The sequence below is a fragment of the Platichthys flesus genome, chromosome 3 (genome assembly GCF_949316205.1).
Source record: "Platichthys flesus chromosome 3, fPlaFle2.1, whole genome shotgun sequence".
Classification (NCBI taxonomy): domain Eukaryota; kingdom Metazoa; phylum Chordata; class Actinopteri; order Pleuronectiformes; family Pleuronectidae; genus Platichthys; species Platichthys flesus.
Window position 1 is genome coordinate 1358422 of NC_084947.1, and position 19102 is coordinate 1377523.

A 19102-nucleotide genomic window follows, 5' to 3' on the forward strand; every position below is an offset into this window, starting at 1 on the left:
TCAGATGTTTCCATTCAGAAGATGTGGCTTCATCAACGTTTATTACATTATAATAATAAATAGTAATAAACTTTATTTCAAAACACATTCACAAGCTTATCTACGAGTTGAAGATGAAGATTTGAAACAGAAGGAACTTTTGAAAGCAGTTTGAACACCAGACAGCTATTTCTCAGTCATTATTATTTATGAATGCTTCACACACAGATTCAAACTGATGTTCAGGGACAATTAAAAACTGAATGAAAAGGAAATGTAGAATCAGAAAAAAAACGTTTAAAATAAACGTAAAGCAAAAATAAATCAGATGAGAAAGAGAAGCATAAAGAGGTAAAGAGAAGAGAAAAGTGTAAAATAATAGAACAATAAAATAAAAGATGTTTTGAGCTTGTGAAATAGTTTCAATGAAGACACTCAAATGTAGAAGAGAAATATAAAAATTAAAATGTCTTTGACATTACCATTAATAGTTTAATTGGTACGGAACAGTTAAAAATAAACATATTCTTAAGGTTCTTTTACTTAAATGATAAATTCCCTTGTTTACGCTAAGAAAAGAATCCTGACGTATTGTGTGGCTTCATCCAAACGACGACATATTGGTTTTTCGTGAAAGATCGTCAAAGAGTTCTATGTTGCGCCCTCTAGTGGAATCCTCAAGTAACACACATACGAAAGTACGTGAACGTGGAGGACGCAGCTGATTGGCTACGCAAGTGTCCCGTTGGTCTATCAGCGCAAAACCCAGGACTTAAGTAGTTCTGGTATTACTCTACGTTTATAGTGGCTCATAAAATAGTGTGCGGCTGGTCTGCGGTGTGTGTGTGTGTGTGTGTGTGTGTGTGTGTTTTAAACTGTCTTGGAGAGCAGCGAGGTTCCGACACGCCAGCCTGTTACGGGTTTGTGTGTGTGTGTGTGTGTTGTCACTTAAGTAAAGCCGGTGTAATCCTGTAAGGGCGGATGAGTAGACAGACATGTGATGGCCCACTTGTGTCTTAGGTGGAGGCCGGTGGTGAGGGGGGGGCGGCGGGCATTAGCCGCCAGATGGAGCGGCTTTGTAGTGTGTGTGTGTTTGTGTGTGTGTTTGTGACTGATAAGACACAACTCTTTTCCACATGCTTTTATTGTCCTTCTCTCTCCCACTGATAAGACTCCGGACCATGATCCTGGAAGACGAAGTCCAGGTAGTCAGACTCCGATCTGGATCTGGATCCGGTCCCTGGCACTCAGGCACCTGTCACTCAGGCACCTGTCACTCATCACGCTCAATTAGCTGCCACTTCCTGTCCTCTCCCTCACCCTCCTCCCCCAGATTAAACCCGGAACATCGCACCTATTGGCTGCTCCTGGAGGACGACACCAATAAACACACTGGCACACAACACCACATGTCTCATGTAGAGGTGTCCGCACGCAGGGCGTCTGTGGCTGACTGGTTGATGGGGAGAGATGAGCGCCACCAGCAGCACCAGACTGACTCCCAGTCCCAGCCTGCAGGGGGGGGAGCCGCGGCGCTATGGCTCCACGCTGACGCTGGAGGAGAAGTGTGATCAGTCTTTCTTCCTCTTCTATTACTACAGGATGGAGGACGAGGCGGTGCTGGACCGGGGGGCGTCCTTTGTCAAGCACCTGTGTGACGAGGAGGAGGTGGAGGGTAAGTTCACCGTGTGCACCTCTCACTGCTTGAAACTGATTTGTTCTTTTCCATTTATCTTTATTTCAATCTAAAACCAAACTGACTTTGGCACGTCTTCCGTAAGAGGCGAATCGGGACGGGCGGTACTCGGCGCCAAGCTTCACACACGATCCCCAGTGACCCACCTGAGGACCGAGCTGGCACATGAAGATGTAGAACAAGGATCATGTGATCCTCTGTTTACTCCACTAATCTGCTCCAACACCTTGAGGACCACAAGAGAATAACATCTTTAATCACACGGAGTCAGAACCGATGATTCTGTCTCCTGTTGAGCACGAAGAGGAAGTTAGAGGCAGATCTGGATAATTAATCTGATGTCAATTAAAATATGTACTTTTAGAGGCTGATCTGAATTCAGTTGGCGTACGGGAGCAAATATTCCTTTCAATTACTCCAGAGAATTGATAACTTATCTGAGTTTAATGTCAACAATTTACAGAAAAGGGGTTTAAATGTGACATGGTGATAAAGTGGGCGGAGACGTGCACTTTAGCTGCTCCAGCTCTTTGATGCTTTTGTGATTTCAGAATAAAAGCATCAAAGAAACAAAAAAACATTCAGATTGACAGTTTGCATGCCTCAAATTAAAAGAAGTCCCCTAAATGCTGCGCTATAAGTTTTTAGTGAAACACCCGTCCCGAGTCCTCTCCCTCGGCCCGACCCCTGGATCCGAGCTTTTAGAAGGGGTATCAAACCACCGGAGCTTTCAGTGACTCGCACACATCCCTTAGGCTGCAGATCAACATTTTGTCAGGTGTCACCTCAGCTTGAACTCTGTCCAACTTCCTGCGCGTGAACCAGCGTCTCAGCTGTGTCCTCTGACTGAGTCTGTTTGTGAACACCCCGCTGAGCTCGGTGTCCCCCCCCCCCTCACAGACGACCCACTGATAAAAAGAACAAGCACAGATGAGGTAACTTGACATTTTTCACAGTGGAGAAGATAGAGAGAAGCGTCACTTGGGTCAGACGGCGTGACGCAGCTCGTCTGTGTTTTCATTCCAGCTCCGTGTTCGGTATCTGAGTCGGAGGCACAGACGGCGTCAGTGATGAAAACAGGAGATTCAGCCTCTGTCTGTGACCTTTGTCCCACTGAGGTCCATCCAGATACTGGGTGTTATTAAACGTCTGTAGTTCTGAGCTCTGAAGCTTCATCCACACGACTCCGCTGCCGTTTGAAAACACATGAACTCTTCTCCAGAGTCGTCCACAACGATCCAGGTTGATATTCAGAGAAGCTGAAGCTGAAGAACCTTGGAAACGCTGCCGGTGCCTTCGTGGTTTGAAAACTCAGCGGCTGTGTTTGAGTTTGGACGAGGACAAACTGAGATGACGCTCACAAGCTCTGACTCACTGATTGTGTTTCTACGGTTTGGGATTAAAACTGATACGGAAACAAAACACTGGTGAGGACAGAGATCGATTTAACACAGGATAGAATATATGAGGTCGATAGTAGGAGGAGCACCGACATGTCCAAGGCCTGATAGTCTCTCATCTTTAATCAGGCTGCACCAAATTTAACACTGATAAATATTCAAGTTTTTTCCGTCAAGATCCGCGAATTAATCTCTGAGAAATCAATAATAATAAAAAACGTTCCACCTCCTGATGTTAAAGAAAGTGGATCCGTCCCCTGGTCCGGATCTGAACCAACCTGTCCTCCCTGACCCACATCGCATCCTCCAGAGTTCTGTTCTAATCCCTGTTGTCGTTTTTTGTGTAATCCTGCGAACTATCAGACACACAAACAAAGAAACGCAGATGAAAGCCTAACCTGGTTCCTTGGCCCCGGTCTCATCCTCCCTCCATCTGCTCTGACCTTTTATCAAAGTGATGCACGTTTATATTTGTTGGAATGAAATTCAAAGTTTAAATTATTTTTCTGCCGAGTCAGAAACCAGCAGGAGGCGTCTCTTTCCCCCCCGAAACAAAAACAGAGCAGCTCTCTCTCTTAATCCAGTTCTTCAAGCTGCTCAGCATTAGCATGCTGTCGGGGCCGCGTGGCCGGGAGCCACCCCCCCCCCCCCCCTGCCGGGCCGGTCCCAGTGCTGTTACTGTGGGAACCGCACTTGCATCCCCTCAGAAATCCAGAGAGCGAAACAAACCTCCAGCGAACACAAGGCTCTGGGTTCATTCAGCGCCGTCGAGCTCCAAAAGAAGTTCCTCTTCCAGCCCCTGAAAAAAGAGGAGGAAGTGGTTTCACAAAGCTGCTCTGGCAGAGTGCAAATCTTCCTTTCCCTCGCCTTGACTCCGCCATTTTTTATTCCTCCTCCGGCGCTCTCCTCTCATTCTCTCACCTCCCGTCTCGTTGCCGTTCAACCTGTGCAGTCGTCTTCTCTCTCTGTTTTATTGCTCATCCATCAGCTCTAATGGGCTCGAGCTCTTTCTCTCCTTCTGCTGGTCGGTGTCCCTCTTGTCCTTTGTGGCCGTTCAGCCATCTGCCTCCTGCATCTTCTCTCCAGATGAAACTAATGGCTTCCTCATAAATAACGTCCTGATCCTTTGATAGGGTTTGTGTGATAGTTAGCAGAGTCAGACACAAACTGCTGGAAGGATTCACACGAGACTTGGTAGAAGTTTGTGGATCAGGGAGAAAGAAGCTGATCAGGGGGCGGAGCCAGGATTATTTTACATTTTCTTCATGAGAGATTTTTAACAGTTTAGTTGATTTCCCACTTTTTTTTTAAAGTGTGCATAATTTGGTGCAGAGACAAATAAAAACACAGATCTAGTGAATTTAAATGTGGTTTCATAAAGAAACTGTTTGACCTTAATATCACAACATAGGACTTGGAGTCTCGGGTCATTGACTTAGTCACCTTGAGGTCGTCTGATTGAGCCTAACTCTTAAGATAGGTTCTTATTCTTATTCTTATTCGGCCGATGCCGGCGGCGGCTCCTCGATTGATCTGGTTCCCAGTGTTTTCGTGTTATCACATAAACATGGGACAGGTGCCATCCTTGTTGAACCAAAAGCCGAGCGTGAAGCCGTGGAGTGAGGGCGATGCTGGTTCTGTCTCTCTCACCCCTTCTGAGACGCTTTGTGTCACGAGACGTGTCTGGACCTCGATATTATTATGACAACATCAACTGTTAAAGTTTAGAAAACCAAACTGTTTGTTTTTCCTTCCCTCTCTTGGAAAGTCTCATGGTCAACGTGTGATGTGCAGAGTTTAGCAGCAGCATCAGTTTGTTCTTCACCAGAGAAGCAGAAGACCCCCCCCCCCCCCACCCCCCCTGAAGGTTCCGAGCTGCTCACGTCTCCTCCTCTCTGATGCTCTGTGTCTGATTGATATGCTGAATTTAGATGAACACAAAAATAACACAATGCATTGTGGTACAAGGGAATAATGGATGCCGTTGTTTCCTCAAGAGGAGATCATTGTTTGTCGCGTCCAGGGGTTCAGCTACTTCCTGGTTGTGCCGTGCTCGGGAAGAGAACTGATCATTTAGAGCTTTTTGTTTCAGGGAAGCTTCAATTCTGCAAAATGTGCATCGTCATAGTGAAGTTTGACAAAAATAAATTACATGAAAATTTGAAAACGGACCAAAATATAAACAGAACGAACTAAAGACACAAAATCTAAAGAGAAAATTCTAAAACTTCCAAAACTTCTCTTTCAGCCCTGAGGGGAAACTCTTTAAAGATCATAACACACTGTACCCCCCCCCCCCCCCCACTGTCTGTGAGGATTAAGCCTCAGCCGGAATCTCACACCTCCACTGGTAGAATAAACTCACCCTAAATGCCGGGAATGGAATCCACACGTGTTCCCGACCCAGCATGTATAGCATGTTGGCGTGAAATCCAGGTTCCATGCGAAGGCGAGTTCCTCGGCCCACGCTCGGCTCCGCTCTTCATCGCTGACCCTGAACCCGACGACTACACGCACAACTACACGTTGTGTTGGTGGAGGGCCAGCATGAGAAACAAGGATGTAGTCATGCACGCAGTCACGGCGTCTTCGCTGCTACGCGCTACTTCTTTTATGTCCAAATATTTGTTTTGACAGTGTACCGCCACCTTTGACCCGGCCCGGCTCGGCTGGCCTGGTGTGGGCCACGTGAGGAGGTTCCCTGAGACGCTCACGATGCACTTTGTGTTATTTACTGTGCTTCACTTTGTGTCTCGTCAGGATCTTCAGGAAGAAACTCGTTGAATGCAAATTAAGAGCAGAACGTGTCGGGCTGCTCAGAGTCAGAGTTCATCTCCTGTGTTTGTTCTCCTGCAGGTCACCACACCGTTTACATCGGCGTGCACGTGCCCAAGAGCTACCGGCGTCGGAGGCGTCACCGCCGGAGAGCCGGGGGCCACAAGGACCGAAAGGAGCGGCAGACGGAGGGCACCGGTGACAAGTCGGACACAGAGAACAACGATGAGGCCAGCAACAGCATCCTCAGACCCCTCAGTAAGTCGTGATGGACTCCACGTCAGGGACGATCAGCGTCCCCGTCCGTCTCCCTGCTGAAGGCTGCTCTTTTAGGGAAGGAGCTCCGGCGACTCGCTCGTGACCCGAGGAACCTGCTGAGTCCACCGTGGACAGAAATAACCGAGCGTGTTTCGCTGAGTGGATCTTTACAGGAAGTCAGGGATTTCTCAGATGCAGCTTGTGCTGATCACAGTCTCCTGAGCCCCTGTGTGTCCTTGGTTGTGGACATTAGTGTGTTGTTGGTGTTGTGTGCGTGCGGCTGTGCGAGCATCTCTACGTGTCAGAGCTTGTTGTGTTGTTCTTGGTCGGCTGGAGCCTCTTGTGTCCCGCTGAGAGTAAAGTGCGATGTGGCCTCGGGCTCGGACAAAGAGCTGCGGTCGCTTGGAGTGACAGTCGAGAGAGAAAGAGGAGGAGAAGGAGGGGGGAGAGAGAGAGAGGGGGGAGGAGAAAGAGAGAGAGGGAGAGAGAGAGAGAAAGAGAGAAAGCGAGAGAGAGAGAGAGAGAGAGAGAGAGAGAGAGAGAGGTCACGTTCAGTGATCGTGAGTTAAAAGGAGTTTAAGTGTAAACGTAACTTTTGCTGATCTCAGCAGTTTCCCTCCTCTGTGCTGAGGTTCAGGTTTGAATGTGTCCGACTCAGTGTTGATGTTTCTGTGAGAACCAGACCGACTTGATGTGTAGAGAGCTTCAGACCGTTGGCGTGAAAGAAGCCTGCAGTGATTTGATAATCACTGCAGGCTTCACGAGATCATGGAGATTCGGTCCCAGACCTAAAACCGTTAAAGAGACACCATTTATATATTTTGTATTTTCCGTCTTCTACGTCTTCGTGAGATATTTGTATTCACACGATGTGACAAGAGAACTGAAATACACCACAGATGTGCGGGGGGGGGGGGGGGGGGGATTTCATTCAGGACATAAATCCAATCAGAGAATAAATTACAGCCGCCGCATCTGGTTGTTGCTACCGTGACGCTGCGTCAGCAAAAACACCTGTTTCATAATAACAGTCACATAACGATGACCTGATCAATAACAAACTTCCAGAGTGAACAGGAAGTGATTACTGACGTTGTGATGTGAGTTCAGAATCTGAGCTTCTTGCAGCTTTTCTGTATTTCCTGTTTTCTCCTTGATTTCCTGTTGAAATCCTGAACCAAAATGTTCCTGAGCCTCAAGATGCAGATGAATCTAATGGATTGTGTCCGTGGGGCAGTGATGGATGTTTGGGTGGAGTCACTCCAACCTGTTGTGTGTCAACAGAAGCTCAGCTGCTCTTAAGACCCACAAGATCAGTTCTGCTGCTTCTATTCATGCAACTGATCAGAATTAAGTTATTGTGCATTAATAGAGTTCCTGGGAAACCATCGATGAATCTCAAGCCGTGTAATGCAAATGAAAAGGTCTGGAAAACAGTGTGTGGACATGTTGTGTAGTTAGAGTTTATGTAGCAGCAACAACAACAGGAAGATGTGGTGAACATCGAGGCGAGGGGCGGAGCCTGTAGTGCAGCAGGGGCGGAGCCTGTAGAGCAGCAGGAGGCGGGACATGATGTATGAACTCTGCTGTGGAAAGATCAGTGTTGTTGTTTACAGTGTTGTTTGTTTTCGTCCACACCGGCGTCGGCCCTCATCACCAGAAGATCTGGAACCTCCTCGTGTTTCCAAGTTGACGTCTTCGTCTTCTTTCGTCCAGTTTAACGTCCGTCACGTGTTAGAAATGCAGTTGAGCCCCCCCCCCCCCCGATTGTTTACAGCAACACTGGTAATTCTCGATTGATGGAAAATGCGACTATGTGAGCGTTGACCTGGTGTTGACAGTCAACGCGGTTCTGCTGGTTCCTCCGGGCGCGGCAGCGTAAACGCTGGGATGGAAGTAGTGCAGTGACGTAACAACACAAACACAACACACACACTGGTTGTGTTTTACAGTGAATGGTTCAGTTGTGTTATTGTATGTAAACACACTTTCTACATTTATATTCCATTGACAGGGAACCATTACCTCCAGTCTATGTATTTACTAATCAGAGGTTATTACACAATGTGAGCAAAATGGAAGTATTATCTTTTAATAGAAAAGCTTTAGCTGCTACATTATTTATTATTGGATACTCCTTGTGTGGTTCTTCTGGTGGAATTCATTAAAATATGAAGCATTGTTGTGCTTTAAGATGGAGAAAGGTCTTGGTGATGGTTTGAACTCTGTCTGTGTGTCACAGGTCTCAGAGACACAGATATTAAACAGCAGATAGATCCTGTCTCTGTCTGGAGAGACAACACGGAGCTTCAGGGTTGTTCTCCACTCGCCTGCTTCATCTTATCTTCAGTTATGAACCTGATGTTCCTTCATGTCCAACTTAGATTGGACATGTCAGTCATTCTGCCCCTAACAAGTCGGATCATTGTACACGCTGTACACACTTCATACTCCAACATACTACATACTACATACTACATACTACATACTACATTCTGCAATATTACTACATAATACATACTACATACTAAATACTACATACTACATACTACATACTACATACTACATTCTGCAATATTACTACATACTACATACTACATACTACATTCTGCAATATTACTACATAACACATACTACATACTACATACTACATAATACATACTACATACTACATACTACATACTAAATACTACATACTACATACTACATACTACATTCTGCAATATTACTACATAATACATACTACATACTAAATACTACATACTACATACTACATACTATATACTACATACTACATTCTGCAATATTACTACATACTACATACTACACACTACATTCTACATACTACATACTACATACTAAATACTACATACTGCATACTACATACTACATACTACATTCTGCAATATTACTACATAATACATACTACATACTAAATACTACATACTACATACTACATACTACATACTACATACTACATACTACATACTACATTCTGCAATATTACTACATAATACATACTACATACTTCATACTAAATACTACATACTACATACTACATACTACATACTATATACTACATACTACATTCTGCAATATTACTACATACTACATACTACATACTACATACTACATTCTACATACTACATTCTGCAATATTACTACATACTACATACTACATACTACATACTACATACTACATACTACATACTACATTCTACATACTACATTCTACATACTACATTCTACATACTACTTCACACCACTGTTCTGCTAGATGGTGAATTCCAGTGTCTCTGATTACCTCGGTGCAGAGTTGATGAAAGTCAGACTTTGACACCGTGGAGCTCAATAAACCAGAACTCTGTGAGATTGTAAAATCACAGGACATTATTAGTATTATCATTAATCATTATTCAAATATTTGTACATCCCCCAGATAAGACAAACATAGTAAACTAAATAAAATCAACGTATATCTGTATGTACACGTCTCACAGTAGGAGTTAGGTTTAGTGTGACACTCAGGTTTTAACGTCTTGTTACTTCTTTGACAAACGATTCATCAGTGAAGTGCAATGAATTCTGGGAAAGGTCAAGTTCTGCTGCTGTGACTCAATCGGTCTTCAGATGCAGCCTCTGAAGGACGCGGCTCCTGAACCCAGACACAGCTCTGACCTTTTAGTTAAGGGGAATCGAACGCTGAGCAGTCGGGTGGAGCTGTAGACCAGTATGTTGTTATTGATGGTTCCTGTGGGACAGACGAACACAGGAGTTCTTATCTTTACAAGGCGGTTGTGGCTGCGGGGGTAGAGCGGTCGTCCTCTAACACGGACAGAGGCATGCGTCAATGTCAGAGCCACGAGAGTGAAAATAACTGAACTGCAGTTTCACTCTAAGATCTTTTCAGATTGAGTTTTTCTATTAGCTGAAAATGTCCATTTGTCCCTTTGCTGTTGTGACACCAGCTGGTCTGAAACCTGTTTTAACAGCTCAGCTCCGACCAGAAGGCGTCAGGGACGTGAGCGCTGAGGCAGCGGTGAGCCTCACGTCCACCAGCCGCTCGGTGCCCTCCTCCATGGTCCTCTTTCTAGGAGTCAGGACCCCGGGGGAGGCCCCTAACTCCCAGAGAGAGGACCAGGGCTCGGTGCCCTCCTCCATGGTCCTCTTTCTAGGAGTCAGGCCCCCGGGGGAAGGCCCCTAACTCCCAGAGAGAGGACCAGGGCTCGGTGCCCTCCTCTGTGGTCTTCTTTCTAGGAGTCAGGACCCCGGGGGAAGGCCCCTAACTCCCAGAGAGAGGACCTCAGCTCGGTGCCCTCCTCCATGGTCCTCTTTCTAGGAGTCAGGACCCGGGGGAGGCCCCTGACTCCCAGAGAGAGGACCAGGGCTCGGTGCCCTCCTCTGTGGCCCTCTTTCTAGGAGTCAGGACCCGGGGGAGGCCCCTGACTCCCAGAGAGAGGACCAGGGCTCGGTGCCCTCCTCTGTGGTCCTCTTTCTAGGAGTCAGGACCCGGGGGAGGCCCCTGACTCCCAGAGAGAGGACCAGGGCTCGGTGCCCTCCTCTGTGGTCCTCTCTCTGGGAATCAGGCCCCCGGGGGAAGGCCCCTGTCCGTCATGTGGATCAAATCCTCTTGTTTGGTTAGATGGACGCCGCAGGGACGGACAGGACGTCTCCTGGTTGCGTGTGTGTCCGCTGCAGTTGTTTGACCTCTGCACATTCTGATGAGCATGCCAACCCCCCCCCCCCCCCCCTTAAGCCTTTCCCATCTTCTCTACCAGGATCAAACGTTCTCTGAAAGTGGATTAAAAAGATTATGTTGAATCTTGATTCTGATACGGATGGGTTTCATTTCCTCAAGGAGAGCAGTTTATTGTATTTATCCAGTTTCTCATCTCCGATCCATGAGATACTTGTTCCTCTGAGAATTCAGAGTGCGACCATCAGAAATGTGAAAGTTGATTAGTGAATATATGTATATATGTATAACAACTTAAATACTGGAACATATGTATAATATTGTAGAAACTGAACAAAGGCATTAAAACCTTTTGCAGATGAATGAGCTCCAGCTGCTGTGATGCATCGTGCAGCAGTGGAAACCTGTGAGTTTGTACATTAGTACAGTTATACCCCCCCCCCCCCCCAGCTGGTATTTGTGACGTTCTCATCAGAACATTCCCACCTCAGCTGTCACAACAACAGACCAGCGCTGGCCTGCCTGGGTAGAACCACTGCTCTGTGAATGGCTCACCCTCAGGGTGTCACTCTGCATTCAGCCAATCCCCCCCCCCCCACCCCCCGTCCAGTGGCTGTTAGCGAGCTGCTCTGCATACTGAGCGTTCCCTGAAGTCCCGCTGCCGCTCTGTGTGAACGAGCGGCAGCGTGGTGCGTTATGGCTGCGTGTACAGTCGCTAACGGTGAACGTGCTATCAGACGTTTACTGAGCATGGGGGGGGTTCAGAAAAGATGGAGGAGATGTGATGGTATTTGTGTAGGATGCATTTCAAGAGCGGGACTGAACTGGTGGTTAGAGGAAGCCACACTGAGCTTTCTACTGGGCAGCGGGCATTCTTCCTCCATCTCTCCCATGAGCCTCTGCTGCTGGGACAAAGTACTCTTTGTGTGCCCGTGGCTCTTGGCGAGAACACACGGCTCTGAGATTGCATTTGAACGATGGGATTTTCATTTGTCTCCCTCCTTTCTGTGGCTGCTCTGCCCCCCTGAACCCTCCTCACCCTCCTCACCCTCCTCACCCTCCTCACCCTCCCTGCTCTTAGCAACACATTGAACGCTGCTCGTTTTCAGCTTTTTCATCGATTCATCGGCAACATCAGCTTTTTTATTAGTAGTTTTAAAGGTCTCTTGTGTTTAAGAGGAATCTTCAGTGAACTCATAGTTTTTTCATCTTGTTCCTTTATTATACAATATTGTGTAGACTAAATATTAACTTCTTGTTACCTCAGTTAAAAGGATTGCTCAAAAACACTCAATATTTATGAGTGTGTCCATTAAAAATCTGGATCGGGTGAATTTAAATGTAGTTTCACGAGGAGACGGTTTGTGGAGATATTAGCTATACTCATCATTAGAAATAAGTTTAATTAAATCTTCTCTTCTCCTGCTGACGATCTCAAAGCAGCTCGGTGGACGTTCTGTAGACGTCACTCGAATCCTGGAAGGAGAAAGTCCACAGAATGTCCAGAGAGTCTCACTCAGACATCTCAGCTCCTCTGCAGAAGGTCCAGAGAGTCTCACTCAGACATCTCAGCTCCTCTGCAGAAGGTCCAGAGTCTCACTCAGACATGTCAGGTCCTCTGCAGAAGGTCCAGAGTCTCACTCAGACATCTCAGCTCCTCTGCAGAAGGTCCAGAGTCTCACTCAGACATGTCAGGTCCTCTGCAGAAGGTCCAGAGTCTCACTCAGACATCTCAGCTCCTCTGCAGAAGGTCCAGCGATGATCTGGAGCTCAGTGCAGGTTGAAGCAGCTCATTACTGGAAAGTAGATGATTCCAGATGTTAAAACTATCTTGTGCTACAACAGGAGGACGTCTCTATTTCTTCATTTCTCAATTCAATTTATCTTTACGCTGGATTGACACTTACCTCTTCTCCTGCATTAACAGTATTTGCACAGTGCAGCACAGTGCAGTGTGTGAGTCCACGTCTCTGAGGCTTTGACCCTCACATTGTTCACACTGACCACACAGCAGGTATTTAAAACTTGTTTTAACTGTTTACTGTAATCACTGTAAATCACTGTGGATAGAAGTGTCAGTGCTGAATGTGTGAAACAGACGTGGACATTATTCCCCCACAGCTGTTATTAAACAGGTTGTGGCCACTTCAGCTAGTTGCAGCTTGTGTGTGTGAGTGTGTGTGTGTGTGTGTGTGTGTGTGTGTGCGTGCCAGCAGACAGTTTATCCTCCACCTAGTAATCTTACTCCCTCTTGTCTGCTGCTGTTGTTATTGTTATTGTGCTGCAGAGAAAAAGGTGAAGATTCATCTGATTCAGTTTGTTAACTCGCTGTCGAATGAATGACTTTGTGTTGTTGTGAAACTGTCAAAACTCCAGTTAAAGACACAACACAGATTATTATCCTGCATAAATAAAAAATATTATTCCTACTTTTTGTTATAAACTAATAATACAGGCGCAGAGCGTCATTTCCTCCAGTTACATTTGTTTTTGTGGCCGTGGATTTGCTTTTTGTTTTGACAGGATTAGGACTATGTATTTTGAGGAATTGAAAATTTAAATATTCAATATCTACAGTGGATTGTGGTGCTGTGGTATTAGAGAGTTGTTGTGTAATCTGAGGAGGCAGCTTGGTTATTGTTTCTCACTTTCACAAACACACACATCTGTTGGAAACTCTACACTTGTGAGGACCCTGAACATTGACTTTAACCAACACAGCTAAATGTCCAAACTCTCAAGTCTATTTATTATTAATTAAATACAATTAAATAACACAAAGTTTCTAGTAATTGTAATGTTTACATTTGTCTAAAACTTTGATCTCATACATATTGTTACATATAGATTATAATATCCCCAACTATTGTGTAGAGTGGATAAACTATGACTGACAAACATGGAGTTTGTTCAGTATTGTTGTGTAGCACTTTGTACTGGACTGTACTTTGCTATTGGAACTTTAGATAAAGTTATTATTATTAAACAAGTCGGACATGGTGTGAAAGGCGCAGGTGTAACTAACAACAATGTTGAAACATAGATAACGATGGAGGTGCAAACCAGCGTGTAGCGTGTAGCGTGTAGCGTGTGCAGAGATGAACACATCCCACACAGTTTCGTATTCCTGGATCAGAGGAGCCATTGTTTCATGTATGTGCTGATGAACATGTTCCTCTGTGGTTTGCTAATGACGATTATCTGCAGTCCTCACACTGGGCTGTTCGATGAATGGGGGGGTGGGGGGGGGGGCTGGATATGAAAGGTTAGATATAGTTTCCTCTTGGTGCAGCCTGGTGCGATGGGGTCGAGCCTTCGCAGAGTGTTTGAATTGAGCTGTAAAGTATTATTCATAAACAGAATCCTTTGAGACTGTTGCAGTGAGGAAACAAGAGGGAGCTGGAGAACAGACCGGTTAGTGAACCATTTCCTAATTGTTAATGAGGGGCTCCAGGGCACTCTGCCAAGGCTGCAGGGCCAATGGGGAGGCCTGTTTGAACAGCGGAGGGGGGTGGGGGGGTGGCTGTGGGGACACTGTCACTGAGGGGACCCCCGAACCCCATCAGCCCCCTCCCACCTGGTCTCCAGAGAGCTGGGCGAGCGGCTGTCACTTCCACCGACACTTTAATGAGGGTGGAGCTGCTGCCGGTGGACTCGGCCACTTTCTGACTGCGATCTGAGGAGCAGACCCCCCCCGCTCGCTTGATCAGGAGACTATGTCTTCAGAGATGTCCAACAACAACAACAACCAGGAGGAGAATGAGGAGAAGGAGGAGAAGGAAGACACGGAGGAGAAGGGAGAGGAGGTCATGGTGAAAATCCCTCCACCTCCAGCTCCTCCAGAGACCAACGGGACGGGTCCGGCCGAGGAGACGAAGCCGGCGCCCACCCCCCTGCCCAATGGGAACCAGTGCCAGGCTATGAACCGCAGTATTTTTCCTCTGTCCACAGTCTCACCCGCGGCCGAGAGGGTCCGCTTCATGCTCGGGGAGGAGGACGATGGACCGGCCCCCCCGCAGCTCTTCACCGAGCTGGACGAGCTGCTGTCGGTGGACGGACAGGAGATGGAGTGGAAGGAGACGGCCAGGTAGGAAGATCTGACTTTAGTGACCACGTCTCAAATGTCTTTATTTGGGATCAGTTTGTCACTTGTAGATGTGTTGAAACGGTCCAGACGTTCAGCAGGTTGTTGATCTCAGATCAGTTTGGAGGGTGAGGTCCCAGGTTCCTCCTCAGGGGCCCGGCACTGGAACTCTCCTGTAGTAGTTCAGGTGCTTCCTCTTCTGCACAAACAAGTTGTAAGATTTAGTTTTAAACTTGTCCAGCAGCACGATGTACAGACACTTGATATTATATCAGTATAAAACCAAAGGTCAAGGTCAAAGGTCAAGGTCACGGTGGCCTCACAAAGTCTGTTTTTCTCAAACGTGATGCTCGAGGGAATTTCTTCACATGTGGTACAAATATTTATTTTTGGTTGATTACATTTAAGTGGTAAAAGGTCAAAAGTTCAAGGTCACATTAACTTGTGTTGTTTTGAACTCAATATCTCCAGAACTCCTAAAGGGAATTTCATCACATCCGGCACAGATGTTCATTAAGACCCAAGGAAGACCTGAAGAGAGTATGGTGGCCAAAGGTCAAAGTTCAAGGTCACTGTGAACGCAATATCTGCTAAAACAACTTAGAGGAATTTTCACATTTGGCACAAACATTCAATTGAGCATGGATTTCATGTTGGCAGCCCAAGGTCAAGGTCACGGTCAAGGTCACGGCGGCCTCATATCACACCCTTTTTCTAGAGTGTGATATTTTAATCTTGAGTTTTCTTCATTATTCTTTAGTCAAGTGTAAAAACAAAAAGTTGTCCTCAAAAAAACTGCGTCACGTCTGAAATACAACAATAAAACTGAACAAGTAAGAATTCAATACAAGAAGTTTAAAAATGAGACTTTTCAAAAGTTTGAATACTTTCAGATCGTTTCTAAAAGTTTAAATAAATCCGACTTGAATCTATAATGAAGTCAAAGCTCTCCTCCTGTGAAGAGCTGCAGGGATTAGGATGTGGTGCGATGTTTCACTGAGTTCACTCAGAGACTCACACAGAAGAAAAGAGCTCACAAGTGCCGGGTGGTGCTGGACGGACGCCAAGTGCACCGCGCTCGCCAAACTGAGGCCGGGGGGGGGGGGATAAAAACTAAAGTAAACTGTTAAAGATACAAAGTGCTTCACAATAAACCAGAGGATGCACGTAACAAATGTTTAATTGTGTTTGATTGTGTGACGTGTGGTTGGTCCTGTGGTGACGTGCACTTCCAGTTTGATCCAGTGTTTGCTCCGTCCTGCAGGTGGATCAAGTTCGAGGAGAAGGTGGAGAAAGGTGGTGAGCGGTGGAGCAAACCTCACGTGGCCACGCTGTCCCTACACAGTCTGTTCGAGCTGAGGACCTGCATCGAGAAAGGCACCATCATGCTGGACATGGAGGCCTCCACCCTGCCTCAGGTCGTCGGTGAGTCAGAGAAACGGCTTCACGAGCAGTGAGTCGGTATCGAACCAAGAACAGAATCACCTTAAAGAGTTTTTAAGGATTTAACTTCACACACCTTCAAGTCCCCTTAGTCCCCTCCCGCCTGTGACTCTCCGAGGTGTAAAGCCAACTCACCTTCACATGAATCTGAGCAGAAGCAGGTGAATTTGAAATCGATAATTCCTCCTCTCGTGCTAAAGGAGCAGGCTCTTGAATAAAGAGGAAAACAAACCCCAGTCGTCCGTCCCTCTGTCCCACAAAGACATCGCTGAAGGTCGGCGTCCTCCTGCCCGGGACACCACCTCCTGTCTGCCACTTCCATTAGATCTGCCCTGTGACGAGTGAAGCTGCTCTGCAGGTTTATGGATTCATGCACATCACACACCAGACTTCCTCTCTGTTGTTCACCAGAAGACAAGGTCGGCTCCTGTTCTCCACTTTATAATAATAAACTTCTCCTCAGATGATTTTAGTTTAGTGTCGCTCCGTCCTCTCGTCTCACACCCCCCCCCCCCCCCCCAATGGTTCCCTCTGCATGAGGGAGCAGGAGGAAGAGTCACCTCACGCTCACTGATTCATGTGAAGTAATTGAGTGTGCTGCATGGGGCTGAGCGGCCGAGCGGCCGAGCTGGGCCTCTTGCTTTGGGGCCAGTCAGGTTGACTGATGGGCCATTAACAGCCCCCCCCCCCCCCCCACCAGAGGAGGAACGGCCCGGGGCTGAGATCCCTCAGCACTCAGGCTCCTGACCTTCTTTTTGAAAAGAGGAGAAACCTTTTGATTGAGTCGTTTCATGAAGCCACGAAGACGAGGGAGGGAAATAATTAAAGATGAAGAGAGGGAGGTGTAACAGAGTCTGAGATTTACCTTCTCACTGAATCACGACTGAACATCTGAAGAAGGATCTGATTCCAATGATCATGATTCCAGTTGGATGTCATGATGTTTCTCAGATGTAACGTTCTTCTTCCTCTTCCTCCTCTTCCTCCTCTTTCTCCTCCTCCTCTTCCTCCTCCTCCTCCTCCCCCCTCCTTCCTCCTCCTCCTCCTCCTCCTCCTCCTCCTCCTCTTCTTCCTCCTCCTCCTCCTCCTCCTCCTCCTCCTGCTCCTCCTCCTCTTCCTCCTCTTCCTCCACTTCTTCCTCTTCCTCCTCCTCCTCCTCTTCCCCTTCCTCCTCCTCTTCCTCATCTTCCTCTTCCTCCTCCTTCTCTTCCTCCTCCTCCTCCTACTCCTCCTCCTCCTGCTCCTCCTCCTCTTCCTCCTCTTCTTCCTCTTCCTCCTCTTCCTCCTGCTCCTCCTCCTCTTCCTCTTCCTCCTCCTCCTCCTCTTCCTCTTCCTCCTCCTCTTCCTCTTCCTCTTCCTCCTCCTCCTCCTCCTCCTCCTTGTCTCTCCCCCTCCTCCTCTTCCTCCTCCTCTTCCTCATCTTCCTCCTCCTCCTCCTCCTCCTCCTCCTCCTCCTCCTCTTCCTCCTCCTCCTTCTCTTCCTCCTCCTCCTCCTCCTCCTCCTCCTCCTCCTCCTCCTCCTCAGAGCTGATCACAGACAACCAGATTGCGATCGGGCAGCTGAAGGCCGAGCTGAAGGACAAAGTCATGTACACGCTGCTGCGGAGACATCGGCACCAGACGAAGAAGTCCAACCTGCGCTCGCTGGCGGACATCGGGAAGACGGTCTCCAGTGCAAGTAGGCTGTTTTCCAACCCGGAGAACGGTAATACTGAAGCCAGTTTGGTGCAGTCTCTCTCTCTTTTTAAAATTAAGACAAAAAGCAACAGACCCTGAGGAGTCTGGTGACGTTCACGAGTCATGAACACAAAACTAGTCTTTCCTCAGGGACATGTCCATTAGAGACCTTATCAGGAATTAGGTGTTTTTCACACTTTACAACTTTATACTTTATTAAAAACCTTTATTTTATTCTATTAGTTCAACGTCTTCTCTCACTAAACCTCATTCCTCATTCCACCAGTGAAACTCAAGTTTTAGTGTTTGTTCACTCAAAACAAAGATTTGTAGCCCCCCCCCCCCCCAACAGCATATTAATGCACTGGTTGTGTGTTCCAGTATAACCTTCTAACTGGAGCTCATTTAAAAACATAAAGTCAGTGTTATGCGATGATGAAGTCCAAGGCCTCATCATATCATAATCTAAAACCAACTCAGGGTTTTATATGACTGACGGAGAGTTCTGTCTTTTACAGCTTCAATGATTAATCTGATTATTATATTGACTCATATGATCACATTCACTTTTAATTTGTGGAAATTTCTAATAAATCCTGTTTGATGTAGAGCGACAGTACGATGGAGTATTAGAGTCAAATTAAAGAAAATGTCAACTTTATTGTTATATTGATATGATGATTATTTAAAATCCTGCTTTAAGTGGCTCTAATACTCAGTCATATAGAATATTGTGGCTCTTATTAATCTCACATGATGGTGATTTGCTTCGTTGATTTAAACTTTACTGAAAGTAAAATATTCCATCTGGATGACATTGGCTTAATTTGCCTTTTTAGTGTAATTAAAAATAATAATAATGTTCAAATATGTAATGTTATAATATAAAACACCTGAAATTAATTCTGTTCTGAATCCTTTCTGAAATCAATATTTACCTCAGAGCTGCTGTTAAACAGCAGCAGAGAGAAAAATCATCATTCAGCTTCTTGAGCAGTGAGATATAAATAATATAATATAATAAAACACACACTCATTGATGTTTATTGGACTTTAACAACACGTGTGTGAGTGATTGATATTAATCTGTTTGT

At 46.3% G+C, this 19102-nt stretch overlaps 1 protein-coding gene across 1 annotated transcript in view; it reads left to right on the forward strand.

Moving 5' to 3' along the window:
• Positions 1-19102, forward strand: part of slc4a4a (solute carrier family 4 member 4a) — a 45166-nt gene that overhangs the window by 2916 nt on the left and 23148 nt on the right. The window contains 5 exon segments of the mRNA XM_062381263.1: positions 1581-1654; positions 5932-6108; positions 14756-14891; positions 16153-16313; positions 17857-18036. Of these exon segments, the coding sequence (XP_062237247.1) occupies positions 1581-1654; positions 5932-6108; positions 14756-14891; positions 16153-16313; positions 17857-18036 (728 nt within the window).